Source organism: Pantherophis guttatus, chromosome 3 (assembly GCF_059756535.1).
Source record: "Pantherophis guttatus breed Tessera chromosome 3, ASM5975653v1, whole genome shotgun sequence".
Taxonomy (NCBI): domain Eukaryota; kingdom Metazoa; phylum Chordata; class Lepidosauria; order Squamata; family Colubridae; genus Pantherophis; species Pantherophis guttatus.
Window position 1 is genome coordinate 44,104,869 of NC_142065.1, and position 21,124 is coordinate 44,125,992.

Genomic DNA, 21,124 nt, shown 5'->3' on the forward strand with positions numbered 1-21,124 from the left:
ATCAGGCAAGTCAGCTGGGATCGACTTTAAAAGCATTTTTTCTGCAACCTCTTCGGCCGAAGAGATTGTAAAAAAAAATGCTTTTAAAAGCCTCTGACGATCCCTGATCCCTCTGAGTTGCCTGATCATCAGAGGCTTTTTTTCCCTTTAAAAACATCTTTTCTACAATCTCTTCAGCTGAAGAGGTTTAAAAAATGCTTTTAAAAGCCTCTCACGATCCCAGCTGAGCCGTGCGATCATCAGATCCTTTTTTTTTTACTTTTAAAAGCATTTTTTCAGCTGAAAAGGTTGTAGAAAAAATGCTCTTAATTTTTTTTTAAAAAAAGCCTCTGATGATCGCGCGGCTCAGCTGGGTATGGGGGAGGGGGCAGGGATTTTTGCTACCGGTTCTCCGAACCACCCGCCACCATAGCTATCGGATTGGGCGATCCAGTCCGAACCAGGAGCATTTCACCCCTGCATAGAACCTAGTTTACAAGTCACCTTTGTTGAGTTCACTAATATACAAAGTCAGAACAAACAAACCACATTTTGGGCTTAGTGCAATTAAGGAACCCTGGCAATACCTCATTTAGATTAAGTGAGGCTCATGACTGAGTAGATTCTTTAATCTGTAACTCGCATGTTCAAATTCAATCCCAAAGTCTTCTTTTTATGCTATGAAGTTTTATGCTACCAGCAGCAATTAATAAAAAAAAAATTACTTTCGCAATGAGGGGCAGGAAAGGTCCACGTGCCAGAGTCTGTGCAATGAATAGTAGCATCTCCAATTAGAGTATAGCCAAAGTTGCATGTATATTTCACATACATTCCTCTTTTGAATACTATTACTTCCTGGTTGCTGTGAACCCCATTCTGGATATCTGGAGGTGACTTACATTCAATCTCTGAAAAGATATAAAAGTACTATTGGTTTTCAAAGAGTTAGTGCTATCTCTCAGAGGTATTCTTAGGAAAAAATAGCATATTCTTAGGAAAAAATAGTTTACAGCAGGCAAGAACACATGCAAAGAATTACTCAAGTCAGATGGCATTTCTCTCATGGATGGCCTATGGAATCTAAAAAGGGGTAGGGAGGGAAGGGACTCAGAGGATAGCACTTACAATACCATTTTGATATGATACTCAGTGGAAAGTTATAATTAAATATCAGGGGTGGGCTTCAAAAATTTTAGCAAGGGATTCTCTGCCCGGTTGCTGGGTGGGCGTGACCATGTGAGTGTGGCCTAGTCAGCCTCCTGCACCACAGCGCGGGGAGGGGGGCGTTGCCCTCCCCGGGCTCCGGAGTCTTTCCTTGAGTCTCCACGATGGCGAAAATGGCCTCCCCAGGCTCCAGAGGCCCTCTGGAGTTCTTCCCAAACTTCTGGTAGGCCCATTTTTCGCCCTCCCCGAGCCTCCATGCGTGCCCTGCACTTACCTGCATCCAAAATGGGCCACTTGGGGACTCCTGGGAGGGGCAGGGCAAGGTGGGTGGAGCCAGCCAGGAGTGGCATTTGAGGGTTCTCTGAACTGCACAGAATCTTAGCTAGAGGTTCTCCCGAACCCCTGCAAACCCCCAGCAGCCCACCCCTGTTAAATACGCTTCTGATTTATTCCCTGTTTCTTCAAGCAGGGCCCTATTTCTAAACTCTGTAATAAGAACAAAACGACTGCAAAGGAATTTGCATTGTTTTATGATTAAAAAATCATTTAACAGACTAGTGTTGAGGTAACCTGTTTATTTTTCTTTGCAAAATGCAATTGTTCTTTGAAAAGAGAAATCTAGTTTATAAAAGTCAGATACATGCACTTGTAGCTACATGGATTAGCATACGTTACTACAGAAGCAGATCTTCACTAAATCATATGGGTGTAAAGTTTAAAGCATTAAACTTCAGAGACAAACTCACTTAAAAATAATCTTGCACTATAATATAAAAGGAATTCACTGGTGGATAATTAGCTCTGCTAAAGATGACTTCTCATTTCTTCAGTTGTAGTTTGGGTTCCTTGACTGAAGGAATCCTTGAGTCATTTTATATACCACTAGATTTTAAGCCTAAATGTTCCTTGGTCTGATACTTTAGCAGTTTTGAAGCAGCCTTATGCTAGGGATACTGTATGGCCAGAATCATTCAATTCAATAAAAAACAGCAAAGGTGTGTGAAGACTAATTGTTTCTGTACCTCTCATCTTCATGAGGCAATACAGCCTATCTCAAGAAATGTACCTTCACAGTTAGGGACAGGAGAAGACCATCTGCCATTATCCATACACTGAATAGTTGCCTCTCCAATCAGAGCATAGCCAGGATTGCATGTGTATTTCACAAGTGTTCCACTGGAAAATAATGTTTCCTGGTTGCTGTGAATCCCATTTTGAATGTCTGGGGGTGGCTGGCATTGCACTACTGGAAGAAAGGAGAAGAACAAATTAACCAACTGAACAAATTAAAACAAATTTTACTTCACTGGGAAGAAAAACAAATTAAGAATTTACTTTGGCAACATTTCTTTCTAGTCTGAGCAGTTCTCCCTGAAAAAGGGATTGTGAAATGGTCCAAATCATCCTTCCAAACTGGGTGAATGGGGATTGGCATTCGGTTCTCATCGTTGTATACTGTCATTGAATAAGAAAACTCCCAAGATGGATCTTCCACATTGTCTCATGGAACAACCAAATGCTCTAGAAGAAATTGTCTTTCAATCTTCAAAAGGGGCTGCAAATTTACAGGATGCTTCTGGATTTATTGTTCACAGAGAAATTAGCATAAAAGGGGGGAAAACTACTTAGTTTTTTCTAATTGTGAGAAGAGTTGATAAAATCCAGCTTCACTAAACATAGCCCTGACACAGATGGGTGCTGGCGAATCCCATGTGTTGCCACGTTGACACCGAATTGTATGCTTGCCTTTCATGGTGTAGCCAGAGTCACATTCAAATGTAATTGTTGATACAGATTGATCATTTGCTTTGGGCCTAATAATTCTTCCATTCTGAATGTCTGGATTCACACAGCTTGGAACTAAAAATGAAAGGGGAGCAACTAAATTTGGTCGAGTCCTGTGCAAATAATGCCTTCTTGAGAACTAATTCACTGAACAAAGAGTAAATATAGATTTTGAAGAAAGACTTCGTCCTAAGAATATGATAGGATTTAGCTGGGTATTAATGGACAGGGATAAGAGGGGAAATAGGGTCAAAGATATGCACATGACACATTGGTCAGTTGATTCCTTTAGTGCAGGTTTCATAAATCAATGCATGGAAAGAGTTGACATTAAGATAGTCCTTGACTTATGACTGTAATTGAGTGCAGAATGGAAGGGGTGGAGAGGGGAGGGGAGGAATGGGAAGGGAAGGAGATTGTCTCTAATTAATATAATGCATACTTCATATTCAATAAAAGTTTCCAATGCCACTTTGCCAATAGTTGAATAATAAGATGAAAATATTAAGATACAAGTTGTTGCAACAAGGACCATACAGTCCACTGTGAGAGAAGGAAAATGTAATGGTTAAGTCAAACAAAATAAAACAGAGCTCCGAATATTGTTCAAAAAAAATGGAAAATCCAGATTTAAACTTATCTTGTTCACAGACAGGTGTGGGGGGATCCCACCTACCATCCACTTGGCAATAGATCTCTTTGGAACCAACCATCTTGTGGCCCCCAATACATTCAAAGCTAACCTTCTGGTTATATTTGTAAGCGCTGGAAATTCCAGCCACAATTCTTCCATTCTTAATCTGAGGATATGGACCAGTGGTGGGTTGCCCCCGGTTCGGACCGGTTCTATAGAACCGGTAGTAAAACTGGCGGGAGGCTCCGCCCACTGACCCTGACACCATCACAACACTTCTGCCCATGCGAAGAAGAGCGCGCATGTGGCCCCATTGCGAACCGGTAGTAAAGGTAAGTAGAACCCACCCCTGATATGGACACTGTGTCACTGAAAAGGAGACATACTGTATATCAGAAGCAGATAAGGAGAAAAAAAAATGGAATCACTCTGCAGAACTGTCAGGCCTGATTGATCCAGTTTAGCTATCTGAGGAACAGGGTTAATTAGTTTGTCTATAGATTTTCTGATAAACATTATAGTTCAATTAGCATTTAGGGCTATTCTGTAATATGACTTGCTTGCAGCTTGATATAATGTTGCCTAAGGATGAAGTACTCGTTTATGCAGGTTTCATTATCTTCAATATGATTTGCATCATTTTATCTGTCTCTATAGTTTCTGTTTTAGACTACTGGCATTCATTAAGCCTTCTCTTACAAATATCCTAAACTAGATCTGCATTTTGAGTGCTGCTTACTCTGGCAATAAGGAAGGTCACCTGTCCATGCCACTGTTTCACCAAACAATGCACAGCTTCTGGAAGACTTGCCAATCAGCCTATACCTGTAGCAAGACAAAAGAAACAGCATAGAATCCTTTTATTTTTTGTAGAAGAATGCAGACTTTAGATGGTTGGAATCAAACTGTTCTACATCCTTTCATTTACTCTAATTCAAAATGAGCTGCTTAGAGTTGTTTCAGTTCTGAAGTGACATTCAGGTCTGAATAAAATGCTGGGATAAAGATGACTAAGGACATCATAAAGTATTTTAGTATTCATTCATCCCATGCTTTTTTATTCATGCGGTGTCAGTTGATATGCATTCATACGTGTAGACAGACAGCATAAGTGTATGTGTAGAGACAGGTTGCTAGAAAGCAAAATAGCAACATGCAGGAGAATTTTTTCATAATTTCAAAGTTTTCATAATTGCTAAGTCTTATTTTGGCAAAAGTCTTATATGTTTATAATCATACAATAGAAGGAGAAATTTCATACTGATTTATTTTCTAGAGAAAATATATCAGAAGGAAGAACATGTTTAACTCCACTGTTCATTGATGCAATCTATGTACCTGAAAACGGTCCTTCCTTTTCATTCTGTTAAGTCCTAATTTTTGCTTATAATTGTGTTTTAGCAAACTTAGATTGAAAGAGAAAGATGCAAAAGATGCAACAGCAGGTTGAAACCTCTCAACCTGGCCAGGACAGGCTTCCCTGGATGCCGGCCCAAACAAGAGCCAGCTCTGGGGATTTTGGAAAAGGACACAGAGCAGTGTGAGTGGATGGCAAGAGGAAGAGAGGCCAGGAACATTGGAAGGGTTGGTGGGGTAGCGACTGGATGAGTGCCTGGCTGAAGAGGAAAGAGCAGAGATACAGTTGCAGCTGGGAAGCGTGGATGACCAGCCAGAGGTACAGGGTGAAGAAGAGGTATAGCTGCAGGTTGTCAGTGGAAACAAGAAGGAATTTCCTCCCCTGCCAGATCCCAGGGCATGTAGCAGAGGAAGGCACATGGAAATCAGTGAGGTTACTCATGAGGAAGCAGCCTCACTCCTCCTAATGAATTGCACCAGCTGGTTATCACTCAATCTGATACATGGAGCAAAGCGGTGTTGTAGCCAACCATTCACTTCCTCGCTGTGCATGTGCTTTGACTTCATGTTTTCTGATTCCAGACCTGTGTCTTGTTTTCTGACCACATGTTTGGACCTTTGATTTCATGCCTGGATTTTGGACTTGGACCTTGGATACCATGCCTGGACTTGAGACTTGGGCCTGGACTTAGTGTGGGGATCTGTAGACATATGCCTTGACTTCAGACTTCGTATTTCATGGTTAGATTTCGTGCCTGGACTTTGTGGACTCTTATTTATTGGGTCTTGGTGGAGGGCCATTTGCTGACAAGCCTCTGCTAGTGGGATCTGAGGAACAAAAGTGGGAGCTTGCAATGTTTCAATAAAATGTTAAAAACTCCTTGGCAGGTGTATACGTGCCTCTTCCCCATTGAGTTACAGACATTGCCCAATGGCTGGTGAGAAAAGTAAGATTCCTTACACGACCCCACCCAGAAGAATTCTCACCAGACAATTTCAGGTTACACTGTTGAAAAGAGAAAGAAAGAAACAGGAAGAATCTCACCACTGGAAATTGTGTTGGATTCCTTGAAACTTACCCTTCCTCACACTGGTATTTTACAGTGGAACCAAAGCGAAAATCTCCTGTTACAAGCAATCTGCCACCCTCTAGTTCTCCTGGATGTCCACATGATTTTCCTAGTGGAAAACAGAGATTCTCCTTTTCCATGTTATGTTTTGGGTAGCACAAAATGTATAAAACTGATTCAAGGTTTTTATCTGTATTTAGCAACCGACAAATACACTCCCAAGGGTTAAGTTGCACAATTTGATACCCCATTGAAAGGCCAATCTTATAGTTTGATCAGGGTAAACGAAGACTCACTTTGACAGAATTCTTGAATTTCTGACCAAATCTGATTCCTAATGCATGTCACTGATTTTCAGTTCAGGATACCTAACATAACCAGGATGACATATATATTTCACAACTGAACCCAGAAGAAATAACTTATTTTTTTAATATTCATTTGCAATCTCTGTCCAATCTAACTGAATAGGAAAGGCACAGGTGCCTCCAAAACAAAGAAACAAATTTCAGCTATTATTAATATTATTAATACTATTAGTGTTATCATTGAACATACTATTTCCATGTTCAATTTGATAGATAGGGAAACTTGCATTATTCCTAGTTCTACCTGATTATCTACAATAACTTTCTATAACTCTCAATTTTAATTACAGGGCAGTATTAATTAGAGAACAGTCAACCAAAGATAAAAAGTTTAGTATTTCTTTATATTCTTCCCTATCAAAAAATAGTTAACAAAGTGCACATATTTTGAAAACTTTAACCCTTTAGAAAGGGGGAAACAAAATCTTTCTCTTACACCAATTACTCTTCATGGTTTAAAAATACCAATAATTGATGGCATGACTGATTTAGTTTTATACTAATGGAATATGGAATATATTCTAAATATCAGATATATATCTTTCATCAAGAATGTAGAACTCAAAATCATGAGTCTCCTTGATTTATTAATCCAGAATTTCTTTATCATAATTTGCATTGGGTCTGAACATAAAATTCTGATATCTATGTCTCTCTCTCTCTCTCTCTCTCTCTCTCTCTCTCTCTCTCTCTATCTCTATCTCTCTATCTATCTATCTATCTATCTCCAGTGAGCATTTATCCCAAATGTGGACATGAGAATGAATAAAACCGACCAGGAATTTTGCTATTTTGCACAGTCTGCAAGATTGGTTGGGTTCATCAGACTGTCTTGAAGAATTCAGGGCTTATTATTAATTGAGTACACATGCTTTTATTTTGTTTCAAATTTTTTTAAAAACCTAAATGTGTGATTTTCAAAAGCTAAATTCACACTAATATCACATCAGTCCCAATAAAACATTCCCAAACTTACCATAGCCCTCTGCAACTATTCCCAGATGAACACTAGAGATGAGAAGAACAGCAGCAGCATCCCCCAAAAGGAATGGCCAAAGGAAAGGGCTTTTTGTTAACAGTTACTCCTTTTCAAGAGCCCTTCAGTGAAGCTAAAATAAATAAAATGTTGGACTCCTACCCTAAATATTCCTAATTCTGACACCACAGCAGCTTTTGAATCAAGTTAAGTATTTCCTTCAAAACACTTCATTCAGTAAAAACGTAGAAACCCATATGAAGAGTGATCTTCTGTTTATGGATCTCACTCCTTCATGAGCTTACAGGAAAAAAAATGTTGTGGTCACAAAAGGTACCTTCACAGTTAGGGGCAGGAGATGACCATTTGCCAGCATTTGTGCAATGAAGGGTTGCCTTTCCAATCAGAGCATAGCCGGGATTGCATGTATACGTCACAAGAATTCCACTGGAAAATACTCCTGTTTCCTGGTTGCTGCAAGTCCCATTTTGAATGTCTGGGGGTGGTGGGCATTGAACCACTAAAAGAAGAGAGCAGATTGGGAAGAAAATCAAATTAAAAATATACTCCAGGATGATAAATCAGGGGGAAAAGAAGATACTAGTTATTTCTAGGCTCAACTGCAAGCACCATATTTTCTACTGACTGAGAATGAAGAAAAGTGGAATGCACAGCCAAAACAGAACAGCAGTTTAATATAGTTCAAACAATGGAAAATCCAGATTCGTCCTTACCAAATTCACAGACAGGAGTGGGGGGGTCCCATGTACCATCCACTTGGCAATAGATCTCTCTAGAACCAACCATCTTGTGGTCCCCAATGCACTCAAAGCTAACTTTCTGGTTATATTTGTAGGTGCTGGAAACTCCAGCCACAATCTTTCCATTCTTAATCTGAGGAGATTGGCACCGTGCCACTGAAAAATGAAACATATATCAGAAGCAAACAAGGAGAAAAAAACTGGAATCATTCTGTAGAAGTGTCAGGCCTGATTAGTTCAGTTTGGGTAGCTGAGGAATAGAGATAACTAGTTTGTCAGTGTGAGGTCCCCAAGCAACTATTTGAAGGAATCATTTTAGCAGCTGATGGTCCTTGCTTGAGAAGGAACACAAGAACCAAAGATTGGGGCAGGAAAACTCACCTCCACAATACGCACGGCCACTCCATTCTCCGTTTATCCCATCCTTAGATGTACAGGTAATAGAGGCATTTCCAATAAGAGGGTAGCCTTTGTCACACATATATGTTACAGTTGTCCCATAGAAGAAATCTTTCAAAATTTGTCCAGTGTGCTTGCCGTGGGGAATATTTGGTGGTGATGAACACAAGATAGCTAGAAAGAAGTGGAGGTTGCATAAAAAAGATAAATGAATTTCATTTGCCTTATTAGAGTGTGGATATAAAGCCTTGAACATTTATAATATTCATGACTCTAATGTAATCTGTGCTTTTAAAAAAGTGGACAAAGACAAAGGGCATGTTATATCGAGCATCATTATCTGTTGTGGCAGTTGCAGCTGTAATGAAGAATTACCATGGAGTTAATATTTCCTCTTTTTTAAGACTTTTACAAGCAATTGCATATTAGAGGTCTTAGTCCTCTAATTTTCAAAACAGTATAACTATCTCTGACATATAATTTCTCACATTGTTTCTTTTGATATTGTTTCAAAGACATACAGAAAAAAGTTTTTTAAAAAAATAAGTGAGGCCATTTTCCTTCAGTTGAAAACTGTTAGTTGGTAAACTTGAATTAGAAAAAAATACTCCAAATTATGAGAAAGTGTTATTCGGGGAGAATAAACATGGGGAAAGAAATCATTGTTGAAATTAAATACTGAAAGTTACCAAAACTGAAAATAAATCAAGGTTATGATGGAAGAGAAAATTTGTAGTTCAGGGTTGAATTGTGGGGTCTTTGGTGTTCTCTGACGTTGGTGGTTTTCTTCCAGATGTTTCATTACCAAACCACATAGCATCATTACTTCTAAATAAAGTTTTTTCGTCAGAGCTTTAGGCACGTTTGATTGAGTAATGTCATTTGACAAGAGTGTTGTAGCATATTTGCTTTTCTCTTTTCTTAGATATCTGAAATGAACTTTAATAATGTGTTTTGTACATTATATCCTGCGTATGCAGGGGTACATGCCAGAACCGGTAGTTAAAAATGCTTTAAAAAGTAAAAAAAAAAAAAAGTTCTGAGGATCGGGGATTTCTCAGCTGATTGTCGGAACTTTTTTTTTTTTTTTACTTTTTAGGCATTTTTTTACTACTGGCTTTAAAAAAGTTTTTTAAAAGGCTCTGACCATCACAGCTCTGCTGTGCAATTATTGGAACCTTTTTTTTTACAGGGATGGGGTGGGGGGGTCTGTTTTTGCTCCCAGCAGGCTTCCCTGAATCCTGCTAGGCCAAAAAAGGTGGTGTAGGCAACTAATGATGGTGGGGGGGTGGGGTGCGTTTTTTGAAAGAAAGAGAGAGAGAGAGAGAGAAAGAAAGAAGGGAGGGAGGGAAGGAAGGAAGGAAGGAAGGAAGGAAGGAAGGAAGGAAGGAAGGAAGGAAGGAAGGAAAAAAGAGAGGAAGGAAGGACTACAAACCTGGCACTAGATAGAGCTTCAGAAGATAATCCAGGGCTGGAAGGTACCTGGAGGTCATCTAGTCCAATCCTGCTCCAGCAGGACATTGTTAGTGAATTTCTGTCTTTTGATCCCCCAGTCATATGGTTACATAGCCACACCCACCCAGTCACATGACCCCCACCACCAAGCCACGCCCACCGAGCCACACCCACAGAACCGGTAGGAAAGAAATTTAGATTTCACCACTGATCTGCACTATAGCTGGATCACAGTCTGGTCAGCTCTCAGGTTTTTCCCCTCCAGGCCTCCCTATTGCAGCTCTCAAATTCATCCCTCTGGCAGCCATGGGACAATATTAAAATGGATGGTCCCCATGTGAGCAAGGCACCTGTTCCTCACAGCCAGGGGCATCTACTCCTAAAGCATTTTAGATCAACCATTGCCACCAAAAAAACCTATTTGATTTCCTTTGAGAATATGACACTAAATGAGCATAAAAAAGAAAGGTGGGAAGTGATACAATTGGAATATTACAGATTCTGCTGGACTCTCAGATTCCCATCTGCCCAGCTATCCTTGGGAATGGCCTTAGGTAATGGAAGCTAATTTTTGAACAACATACAATATAGAGATCCACAGGCTCCTCAAAACTATGCAAAAGGCTCTGAAATGTTATTTTATAATACCAAGAGCATATAGTACCTAAAATTACATCGTGTTTGCACTGCTGTGCTCTAATATCAGATTCATTGATTTGAATGGAGTCTGCAAACGAGACATTAATGGTAGGTTGGGCTGCATTTTTGATAGTGATATCACCAACTCAGACGAACATACTTCATATACCCAACTAAAGCTTTTATCCTGAACTTTGGCAAGTTAATCTCCAGATGAATAGCATTTTAGCTTTCCAAATTCAATTCAATTCAGAATAGAGCTGGAAGGGACTTTGGAGGTCTTCTAGTCCAACCAACCCCAACCCCTTTCAGACAAGTGGCTGTCCAGTCTCTTCTTAAAAACCTACAGTGATAAAGCACCTACAACTTTTGAAAGCAAGCTGTTTCACTGGTTATTTGTGCTAACTGTTAAGGAAGTTTTTCCTTAATTTGTGGTTGCTTCTCTCCTTGATTATTTTCCATCTATTGTTTCTTGTCTTACCTTCTGGTGCTTTGGAAAATAAATTGATTCCCTCTTCTTTATGGTAGCCCCTCAAATACTGGAAAGCTTCTATCATGTCACCCCTAATCCAGGGGTGAAATGCTCCTGGTTCTGACCAGATCACCCGATCTGGTAGCGATGGAAGTGGGTGGTTCGGAGAACCGGTAGCAAAAATCACTGCCCACCCCCATGCCCAGCTGAGCCGCACAATCATGAGAGGCTTTTTTTTTTTACTTTTAAAAGCATTTTTTCTACAACCTCTTTGGCCAAAAAAATGCTTTAAAAAGTAAAAAAAAAAAAGCCTCTCATGATTGCGCGATTCAGCTGGGATTGTCAAAGGTTTTTAAAAGAAAAAAATCCCTTTTTTCTTTTAAATGCTTCTGACGATCCAAGCTGAGTTTTTTAAAAAGCTCCTGCCGATCAGGCAACTCAGCTGGGATCATCAGAGCCTTTTGAAAGCATTTTTTTTTTTACAAAAAATGGTTTTAAAAGTTAAAAAAAAAATGGCCACGCCCACCCAGTCACATTACACCAACACCACCAAGCCACGCCCACAGAACTGGTAGTAACAAATTTTAGATTTCACCACTGTCTTAATCCTTCTTTTTCCAAAGTCTCAACAAGTATAAAAGGTACATGATATGAAACATGATTTTGAAAAGAAGTCACAATGGAATTTAGCTAAAGAAATATGACTGTATGCTCTACTTACGCTGACATTCAGGAAGGTTGCCACTCCATTTTACTCTTTTTCCATTTAAGGCACATTTTCTGGAAGACTGTCCAATCAGTTTGTACCTGCATTAAAACAGAAACAATTATGGAATGGCCACTTATTCTTCCTGGGTTCAATTTCCTATCATTGATTCTCAGAAATGCCAGTGGAAAAGAATAGAACAATTACAACTCAACAACTTCTAAATAACCATCTGCTAACAACCCTGCATATAAATAGTCAAAATCTATTACTTACAAAGAACAAACAATGTATGTGTATATTGAAGAATTATTACAGGAAAGCATATCCCATCCAAGCCATTATTTTGCAGAGTCCTCTTACAATATTCTACCTTTGGATCCTAATTACCATATTTTTCGGAGTATAAGATGCACCTTTTCCCCCAAAAAACAAGGTGAAAATCTGGGTGCGTCTTATACACCGAATGTAGCCCCACCCACCTGCCGGCCCCCACCCTTCGGAGGTTGTCGGCCTCTGCGTGTCACATTTTCCAGTGGTTCCAGGCAGCGGGGATCCTCATTTCCATTCTTTTGATAACGATCAGCACAAATGAGCCAAAGTGGCACAGTGGTTGGAGTGCAGTACTGCAGCTACTGTACTTCAGCTGACTGCTAGTTCAGCAGATCAGCGGATCAAATCTCACTGGCTCAAGCCTTCCATCCTTCCAAGGTGGGTAAAATGAGGACCCAGATTGTTGGGGGCGATATGCTATTTAGTATACTGTCTTTGGTGTAAGCTGCCCAGAGTCCTCGGAGAGTGGGCGGCATAGAAATATGAATAATAAAATAAATAAATAAATAAATAAATAAATAAATAAATAAATAAATAAATAAATAAATAAATAAATAAATAAATAAATAAATAAATCTTTTTATCCGTTTAAAACAAGCCCTATCACTCTAGGTGCATTTAACTGGAGTGGGTGGGGCGGGGTGGAGTGGGGGATGATTTTCATGGGGGCAGAGGGACTTGGCACCGAAGGCTACACTCTCGAGATGCCCCTGTCTTCCTACTTATAGAGGTGGGCATTGAAAGCCTGGCTTTCTCGCAGCAAGGCCCAATAGAGATGTAGCACTTCAGTCCTCCTGGACGCTGCCATCTCGTAAACACGGTGCCGGGCTTCCCGGCAAGCCCCCTGTGCCTTTCCTGCCTCAGCCAGAGTCTGATTCAGAAGCAGCCTGGGGAAGCATGGAGGTCGGGACTCGGTTGGCAAAGTGGGTGCTGCACAGGGAGCATAAAGCAAGGCGCTACTGCCTGAAAATACTTTCCTCCCTGGTTCCAAAAATGGGGCGTGCAGAGGCAAAAAAAGAGCATTGCATTTTCGAGTGATTCCAGGCAACGGAGATCGTGGCAACAGTGTTTTCGGGTGGCAGCGCCTTGCCTTACACCTCCTGCGCAGCACCCGAAAATGCGATGCTCTTTTTCCTCCCCGATTCCAAAAACGGTGTGTGGAGGCAAAAAAACAGCATCATGTTTTCAGGTGGTCCCAGGTGGCAGAGATTGTGGCAACAGTGTTTTCAGGTGCTTTATTTTACGCTCCCTGAGCAGTGCCAGCTTCGCCAATCAAGTCCCGACCTCCGCGCTTCCCTGGGCCACAACCAAACAGGACAGGTACAGACTTCAGTGAATAGTTAGGACTGCAGGAAAAAAAACAATTGTAACTAACCTACCTTCATTGAGGACCGATATTGCACGGGTCAGAAAGAGGGCTGAGAAAATATCTACAGACCCCTCATATCCTGGACAACTGTTTCAACTCCTCCTCCAGGACTCATTGCATGCCAAAACAATTAAGCACAAAGAGAGTTTTTTCCTTTGTGCCATCACTCTGCCGAATATCTCATTACCACAGTACTATCTGATATACCGGTATATATGAAACATTCCAAAGGGTTATAAGACAGGGTAGTATTATACATGTGCATGCAGCAGCATATAAAAAGGCTGATGCACATACCTACTTTGGAAATATGACTGCTCAGTTGACCATGATAAAAATTTTCTTGGCAACTTATCCCAGCTCAAAATCCATTCCTCTGAAAAATCAGGATGAAATTTCCATCCACCAGTCTTATTGCAAAGTAAATGAAAATCATACAAGTTTTGTCTATACTTACCCTTCCTCGCAAGTATAACTTAATGTAGAACCAAACAGAAAATCTCCTGATACAATCAGCCTACCATTTTCTGGTTCTCCTGGATGTCCACATGATTTTTCTACAAAAAAGAAACAAGTTGTATCTTTCTTATGCTAAGACATTCAAAACTGAAATTTATGACTATATGAACACATTCACAACACATTCAAAAAATCGAGAATATTTCCACCTATTTTTAAGAACAGAAAAACAAAACTCACTTATACAAAATTCTGGAACTTCTGACCAAACCTGATTCCGGATACATATAGAAGAAGCATTCACTCGAGGGTGCTTAAAATAACCTGGGTTGCATTTGTATTGTACCAATGACCCAACAGGAAAGGAATTCATTTTCTGATACGCATCAGTCAGATCTGCAAAGTCTAACCTAATGGGGATGCCACAGCTACCTCCTGATTTAAAAAGAAGAAGAAATTTAAAAAATGATCTCAGTGTTTATTGTTAGATTTTTGTGCTTCAATCTTCTGATTAATTTCCTTTACTTAAAAAAATACCTCAACATTTGAAGAGCCAATATACAACATGCTGTGGTCATGAAATGTACCTTCACAGTTAGGAGCAGGAGAAGACCACATGCCATTATCTATACATTGAATAGTTGCCTCTCCAATCAGAGCATAGCCGGGATTGCATGTATACGTCACAAGCATTCCACTGGGGAATACTGTTGTTTCCTGGTTGCTGCGAGTCCCATTTTGAATGTTTGGGGGTGGCTGGCATTGCACCACTAGAAGAAAAGGGAGAAAATTGGGAAGAAAAACAGATTAAAAGTGTACTTTGGGCTGATACATTTATTTCACGAATGAACAGTTCTCCCACAAAAAGTGATTGTGAAATGTTCCAAAGCATCCTTTCAATGGTGGTGGTGGGGGGGGTGGATTTGGGAATCCTGTTTGATGAGCAGGTGACAGTTGCAATAAGAGGGCATTTATACAACTTCATTTTGTGCGCCATTTGTGCCCATTCCTAGATTTAGGGACCCTACTTACTCATGGTCACTCATGCCTTGGTCACCTCCTGGTTGGATTAGTGCAATGCACTCTAACTGGTGCTACCCTTGAAGACTATCCAAAAACTTCAGGTGATGCAAAATGGAAGCAGTTACCAGTATGTGTGTTCCTGGTAGAAGACACATTATATCTCTGCTTTGCGAGCTGCATTGGTTACCAGTTTGCTAATAGTTGTAATGTAAGGTGCTGGTGTTTACACTGAAAGCCCTTCCTGGAATAGGACTGGGATACGTGAGAAACTCTTTCAAATCCCAAATCCAGCCATCCGTCCCAACAGATCCAGGAAAGGGAACTGTGATGACCTGGGGCTAGGCATGGAAGCAACAACGCCGGAAACAACCATGACAGGCCCATGTTTTGGGGTCTGTTGGCTAAGGAGCTACATTTGGCAGCCCTGAGGCAGTAGGCCTTTTATGCTGTGATAAATTCCATTAAAGTGAGGTCTGAACTTCTGAAGGTCCCTTAAAATCTGGTTATGTTAGTAGACCTGGGAGCCCCAGAGAATAGGAGAACTAATATATTCCATTATTATTAAGATCCTTTTGTCTGCTACTTCTTTGTTCTTGCTCGGTTTTTATAGTCTTTTTAAGGTTTTATAATGATGTTCATGTTTTTATTGGCTGCTTAGTTTTGTTGCATGCTGCCCAGAGTTACTTGTTTGGTGAGATGGGTGGCTATATAAATTGGATGAATAAATAAATAGGGTGAATGGGCATCAACATTCTTTTCTGAAAATAGCATGCTGTTACTTAATAAGAAACCCCCCAATAAAGACTGTGTTCATAGAAGAAACTGGCAAGCACAGGGATGGGAGGGAGATAGAATGGGAGTTAATTAAGTTTTCTACTTATGAGAGGCATTGATGAAATCCGGCTTCACTACACATCACTGACAGTTGGATGCTGGAAATCTCACATGTCATGCTGACACTGAATTGTATGATTGCCTTTTAGGATGTAGCCAAAGTCACATTCAAAGGTAATTATTAATATGGGTTGATAAGCTTCTTTGGATTTAATAATTTTCTGGATTCACACAATATAGAACTGAAAATGAAAGAACAAAAACTTAGTCCACTCTTAGCTAAAGGTAAAGGTTCCTCTCGTACATATGTGCTAGTCGTTCCTGACTCTCATCTCCGTTTCAAAGCCAAAGAGCCAGTGTTGTCTGAAGACGTCTCCGTGGTCATGTGGCCGGCATTACTAAATGCCAAAGGTGCATGGAATGCTGTTACTTTCCCACCAAAGGTGGCCCCTATTTTTCTACTTGCATTTTTATGTGCTGTCGAACTGCTATGTTGGCAGAAGCTGGGACAAGTAACAGGAGCTCACCCCATTACGTGGCACTAGGGATTCAAACCGCTGAAATTACTGACCTTTCAATCAACAAGCTCAGCGTCTTAGCCAGTGAGCTACTGTGTCCCTTAGTCCACTCTAGTTCTTTATAGGAGTTTGATCCTGTGGCTCCCGAGGATGTGGACAGGGTTCTGGGTAAGATTAGTGACGCCACGTGTTTATTGGACCCGTGTCCCTCCTGGTTGGTACTGGCCTCCCGGGAGGTTACACGAGGCTGGCTCCAGGGAATTATAAGTGCTTCTTTGAGTGAGGGTGCCTTTCCTGCCGCCTTGAAAGAGGCAGTAGTGAGGCCCCTCCTCAAGAAGTCTTCCCTGGACCCGGCTGAATTAGCTAACTACTGTCCAGTCTCCAACCTTCGTTTTGTGGTGAAGGTTGTTGAGAGCGTGGTGGCACGACAGCTTCCCTGGCACCTGGATGAAGCTATCTATCTGGACCCGTACCAGTTGGGCTTCAGGCAGGGGTACAGCACTGAAACAGCATTGGTTGCGTTGGTGGATGATCTCTGGAGGGCTCGGGACAGGGGCTGCTCCTCTGTCCTAGTCCTATTGGCAGGGGGGCAGAAGTCGACCTCGAGGCACCTTGCATGGGGAGTGCCGCAAGGGTCGGTCCTCTCGCTCCTTTTGTTCAACATTTATGTGAAGCCGCTGGGCAAGATCATCCGTGGTTTTGGGGTGAAGTGTCATCTGTACGCTGATGATACTCAGCTGTACATCTCCACCCCTGACCACCCCAACAATGCCCTTTAAGTGATGTCTCGCTGCCTGGAGGCCGTGCGGGTCTGGATGGGGAGGAACAGGCTCAGACTCAACCCTTCCAAGACTGAGTGGCTGTGGCTCCCGGCGTCCCGATATAGTCAGCAGGTGCAATCGCTGACTATTGGGAGTGAATCCCTGCCCCCCACAGAGAGGGCTCGCAATCTGGGTGTCCTCCTGGACGCACGGCTGTCTTTAGAAGAGCATATGACGGCCGTGGCCAGGGGGGCCTTTTATCAGGTTCGCCTGATTCGCCAGTTGCAGCCCTTTCTGGACTGGGACGCCTTACGCATGGTCACTCACGCCCTTGTCACCTCCCAGCTGGACTATTGTAATGCTCTCTACATGGGGCTCCCCTTGAAGAGCACTTGGAGGCTCCAGCTGGTCCAGAATGCAGCCGCGCGGGTGGTTATGGGCGCAACTCATTGCGCCCACGTGACACCCCTCCTGCGTGAGCTGCACTGGCTCCCAGTGCTCTTCCAGCTGCAATTCAAGGTGCCGGTCACCACCTTTAAAGCACTCCATGGCATAGGACCCGGGTACCTTCGAGACCGACTTCTGCCACCAATAGCCTCCCACCGGCCAGTTCGCTCCCACAGAGAGGGCCTCCTCAGGGTGCCATTGGCCAAGTTATGTCGGCTGGCGACACCCAGGGGGAGGGCCTTCTCTGTGGGTGCCCCAGTCCTGTGGAATGAACTGCCCCCGGAAATACGTAAGATCTCTGACCTCCGGGTATTTCGTTGCGCACTCAAGACTCTGTTGTTCCGCCAGGCTGGGCTATCAACGTAACAATTTTAAATTGGGTTTTAAATTTCTGGGGTTTTAAAATTTAGCTGAATTTATTTAATAATTTTAAACTATTTTAATTGATGTTGTAGAAATAAAATTATTATTATTATTATTATTATTAATAATAATAATAATAATAATAATAATAATAATAATAATAATAATAATAATAATAATAATAATAATAATAATAGCCTCCTAGGGAACTGATGGCACTCTTCCTTTTTATGGAACACAATTTCAAATATTCCTCTTCCAGCATAAAGAACTACACCTTTGATTTGAAAATATAATATGCTAAACAGATGGTAAACTTAGTAAAAACAGACGTTCACCCGCTTGATGATGGGCAAGATAAGAAAGGAATGGGATGAGTGGGATGAGTGGGATGAGCATATGAGGCCTCAGGCAGGAAATCTTTTATTGGAAGTCAGAGAGGATAAATCAAATGTCAGTGAGAGGCAGTTGAGATTAAAAACCAAGAAGGACTCCTAAGCAGCTAAGAAATAGCTACAAACACAACGGCTGCTAAAGAAATGAATGCAGTAGAACATGAAGTTTGCCACATGTTTGTCACATCACCCAAATATCTGATGGTCCTCTTTACTCTTCCAGCCACCCAACATGTCCCTTGACAGCTAAGATCAGGCAGCATATTGCATACAGCACACTATTATCCTTATTTTATCTTTGTAGAGGAAACAATGTGTATGGAAGGAGAGTATTAAATTCTCCTGTCCCCCTTTACCTCCTTTGACTAGCCATGAAATTTATCTCAGGAGAATAAAAGTAAAAGCCATCTGCCTCGACAACAGTGGAGGTCCTATATTGTACATTAATTCCTGTGCAGTTTGCTAATAAGTTAGGTGACTTTAATTTCTAAAACTATTTATAGTGCTTCAGATTATACAGTATGTGATTTCCCAGGCAGGAATAAACAACCCCAAATCTGTGATTTTTCCAAAGTTAAATTCACACTAATTCACACTAAATTTCCAAAGTTAAATTCATGCATCAGTCGCAGTAAAATATTCCCAAACTATTCACAGCTCACTGCAACCTTTCCCAGATGAATACTATAGTTGGGGACAGCAGCATCAACACCCCCCCCAAAAGGAATGGACACAGGAAAGAGCTTTTTGACATCAGTTATTCATTTCAGGATCTCTTCAAGGAACCCACAAATCAATAGTTACAACTATTGTACTCTATTGTACTATTGGACTCTAACAACTAAATTTTCCTACTTCTGATATCAAAGTTAAATTTTAAAGCAACCTTCAGTTGGGGATTTTTCTAGAAACATCCCATTCAGAATGAAGTGGAAATCCACGTGAAGAGTGATCCTCTGTTTCTGGACCTCACTCCTTCAAGAGCTTATAGAAAGAAATGTTATGGTCACAAAAGGTACCTTCACAGTTAGGGGCAGGAGATGACCATCTGCCAGCATTTGTGCAACGAAGAGTTGCCTCTCCAATCAGAGCATAGCCAGGATTGCATGTGTATTTCACAAATATTCCACTAGGAAATACTCCTGTTTCCTGGTTGCTGCAAATCCCATTTTGAATGTCTGGGGGTGGTGGGCATTGAACCACTAAAGGAAGAAAAGAGGAGATTGAGAAGTAAACCAGATTAAGAATGTACTCTGTGATGATAAATCAGGGAAAAAAGTAAGAGACTAGTTGTTTCCTAGCACAGCTGCAAAGCACCATAGTTTCCACTAATTGAGAGTGAAAGAATGTGGAATACACAGTCAAAACAGAACAAAGATTTAATAGTGTTCAAAAAATGGAAGATCCAGATTCATCCTTACCCTGTTCACAGACAGGTATGGGGGGATCCCATGTACCATCCACTTGACAATGAATCTCTCTGGAACCAACCATCTCATGGCCCCCAATGCATTCAAAGCTAACTTTCTGGTTATATTTGTAGGTGCTGGAAACTCCAGCCACAATCTTTCCATTCTTAATCTGAGGAGATTGGCACCATGCCACTGAAAAATGAAACATATATCAGAAGCAAACAAGGAGAAAAAAACTGGAATCATTCTGTAGAAGTGTCAGGCCTGATTAGTTCAGTTTGGGTAGCTGAGGAATAGAGATAACTAGTTTGTCAGTGTGAGGTCCCCAAGCAACTATTTGAAGGAATCATTTTAGCAGCTGATGGTCCTTGCTTGAGAAGGAACACAAGAACCAAAGATTGGGGCAGGAAAACTCACCTCCACAATACGCACGGCCACTCCATTCTCCGTTTATCCCATCCTTAGATGTACAGGTAATAGTGTCATTTCCAATAAGAGGGTAGCCTTTGTCACACCTATAGATTACAACTGTCGCATAGTAGAAATAATCCAAATACTCTCCATTATGGCGTCCATGGGGAATCTTTGGTGGTGGCAAACATGGAATAACTAGAAGGAATGGGAAAGTCAAAAACTGAAAAGAATATTTGGTGTCTTTTTTAGCTGAATATGTACTTTTCAATTAATTCATTAGTTCATTTTCTTCTGGACTTATATTGGCATGAAGCAATAAAATACTTTTATATATTACATAGTACTACTTACTCTCACAAAAGGGAACTTCATCAGTCCATTCCATTTTATTGTCCCTTACTTTACACTTTCTGGTAGACTTGCCAATCAGCCTATACCTATAGGAAGACAAAAAAACAAAAACAAACAAACAACCCAGCATGTAATCATTTTATTTTTTGTAGAAGAATGCAGACTTTAGATGATTAGGATCAAAATCAAATGGATATTCTAGATTCATTTGTCTACTCTAGTTCAAAATGACCTGTTGTTTCTAGACGTGGCCTTCAGGTCTGAGTAAAGTGCAGGGATAAAGATGACTAAGGACCTCATAAAATATTTTATTATTCATTCATCCCATGGTTTTTTATTCATGTTGTGTCAGTTGATATTTACATGCATTCATATGTGTAGACAGACATCATATGTGTTTGTGTAGAGACAGATTGCTAGACTGCAAAATAGCAAAGTGCAGGAGAAATTACTTTCCCTAATTGCTAAGTCTTCTTTTAGCAAAAGTCTTATATGTTTATAATCATACAATGCAAGGAGAAATTTCCTATTGGTTTTTATTCCTTAAAGGAAATATATCAGAAGGGAGAACATGTTCAATTCTGCTGTTTATTTATGCGATCTGTGAACCTGACAGTTGTCTTTTTTCATTCAGTTTAGTCCTAATTTTTGCTGGTGCTCTTGTTTTAGCAAATTTAGATT

The 21,124-nt window shown here is 40.9% G+C and overlaps 1 protein-coding gene across 1 annotated transcript in view; it reads right to left on the reverse strand.

The window, feature by feature from the left end:
- The window catches only part of LOC117664328 (complement receptor type 1), a 108,690-nt gene that overhangs the window by 82,110 nt on the left and 5,456 nt on the right, over nt 1-21,124 (reverse strand). The window contains exons 4-18 of the mRNA XM_087890668.1: nt 20,444-20,529; nt 20,096-20,287; nt 19,688-19,870; nt 19,286-19,468; nt 14,513-14,695; nt 14,166-14,360; nt 13,924-14,023; nt 11,780-11,865; nt 8,475-8,666; nt 8,067-8,249; nt 7,670-7,852; nt 5,998-6,097; nt 4,302-4,387; nt 2,210-2,389; nt 705-887 (exon numbers count right to left, since the gene is read on the reverse strand). Of these exons, the coding sequence (XP_087746794.1) occupies nt 705-887; nt 2,210-2,389; nt 4,302-4,387; nt 5,998-6,097; nt 7,670-7,852; nt 8,067-8,249; nt 8,475-8,666; nt 11,780-11,865; nt 13,924-14,023; nt 14,166-14,360; nt 14,513-14,695; nt 19,286-19,468; nt 19,688-19,870; nt 20,096-20,287; nt 20,444-20,529 (2,315 nt within the window). The remainder of the gene's footprint in view (nt 1-704; nt 888-2,209; nt 2,390-4,301; nt 4,388-5,997; nt 6,098-7,669; nt 7,853-8,066; nt 8,250-8,474; nt 8,667-11,779; nt 11,866-13,923; nt 14,024-14,165; nt 14,361-14,512; nt 14,696-19,285; nt 19,469-19,687; nt 19,871-20,095; nt 20,288-20,443; nt 20,530-21,124) is intronic.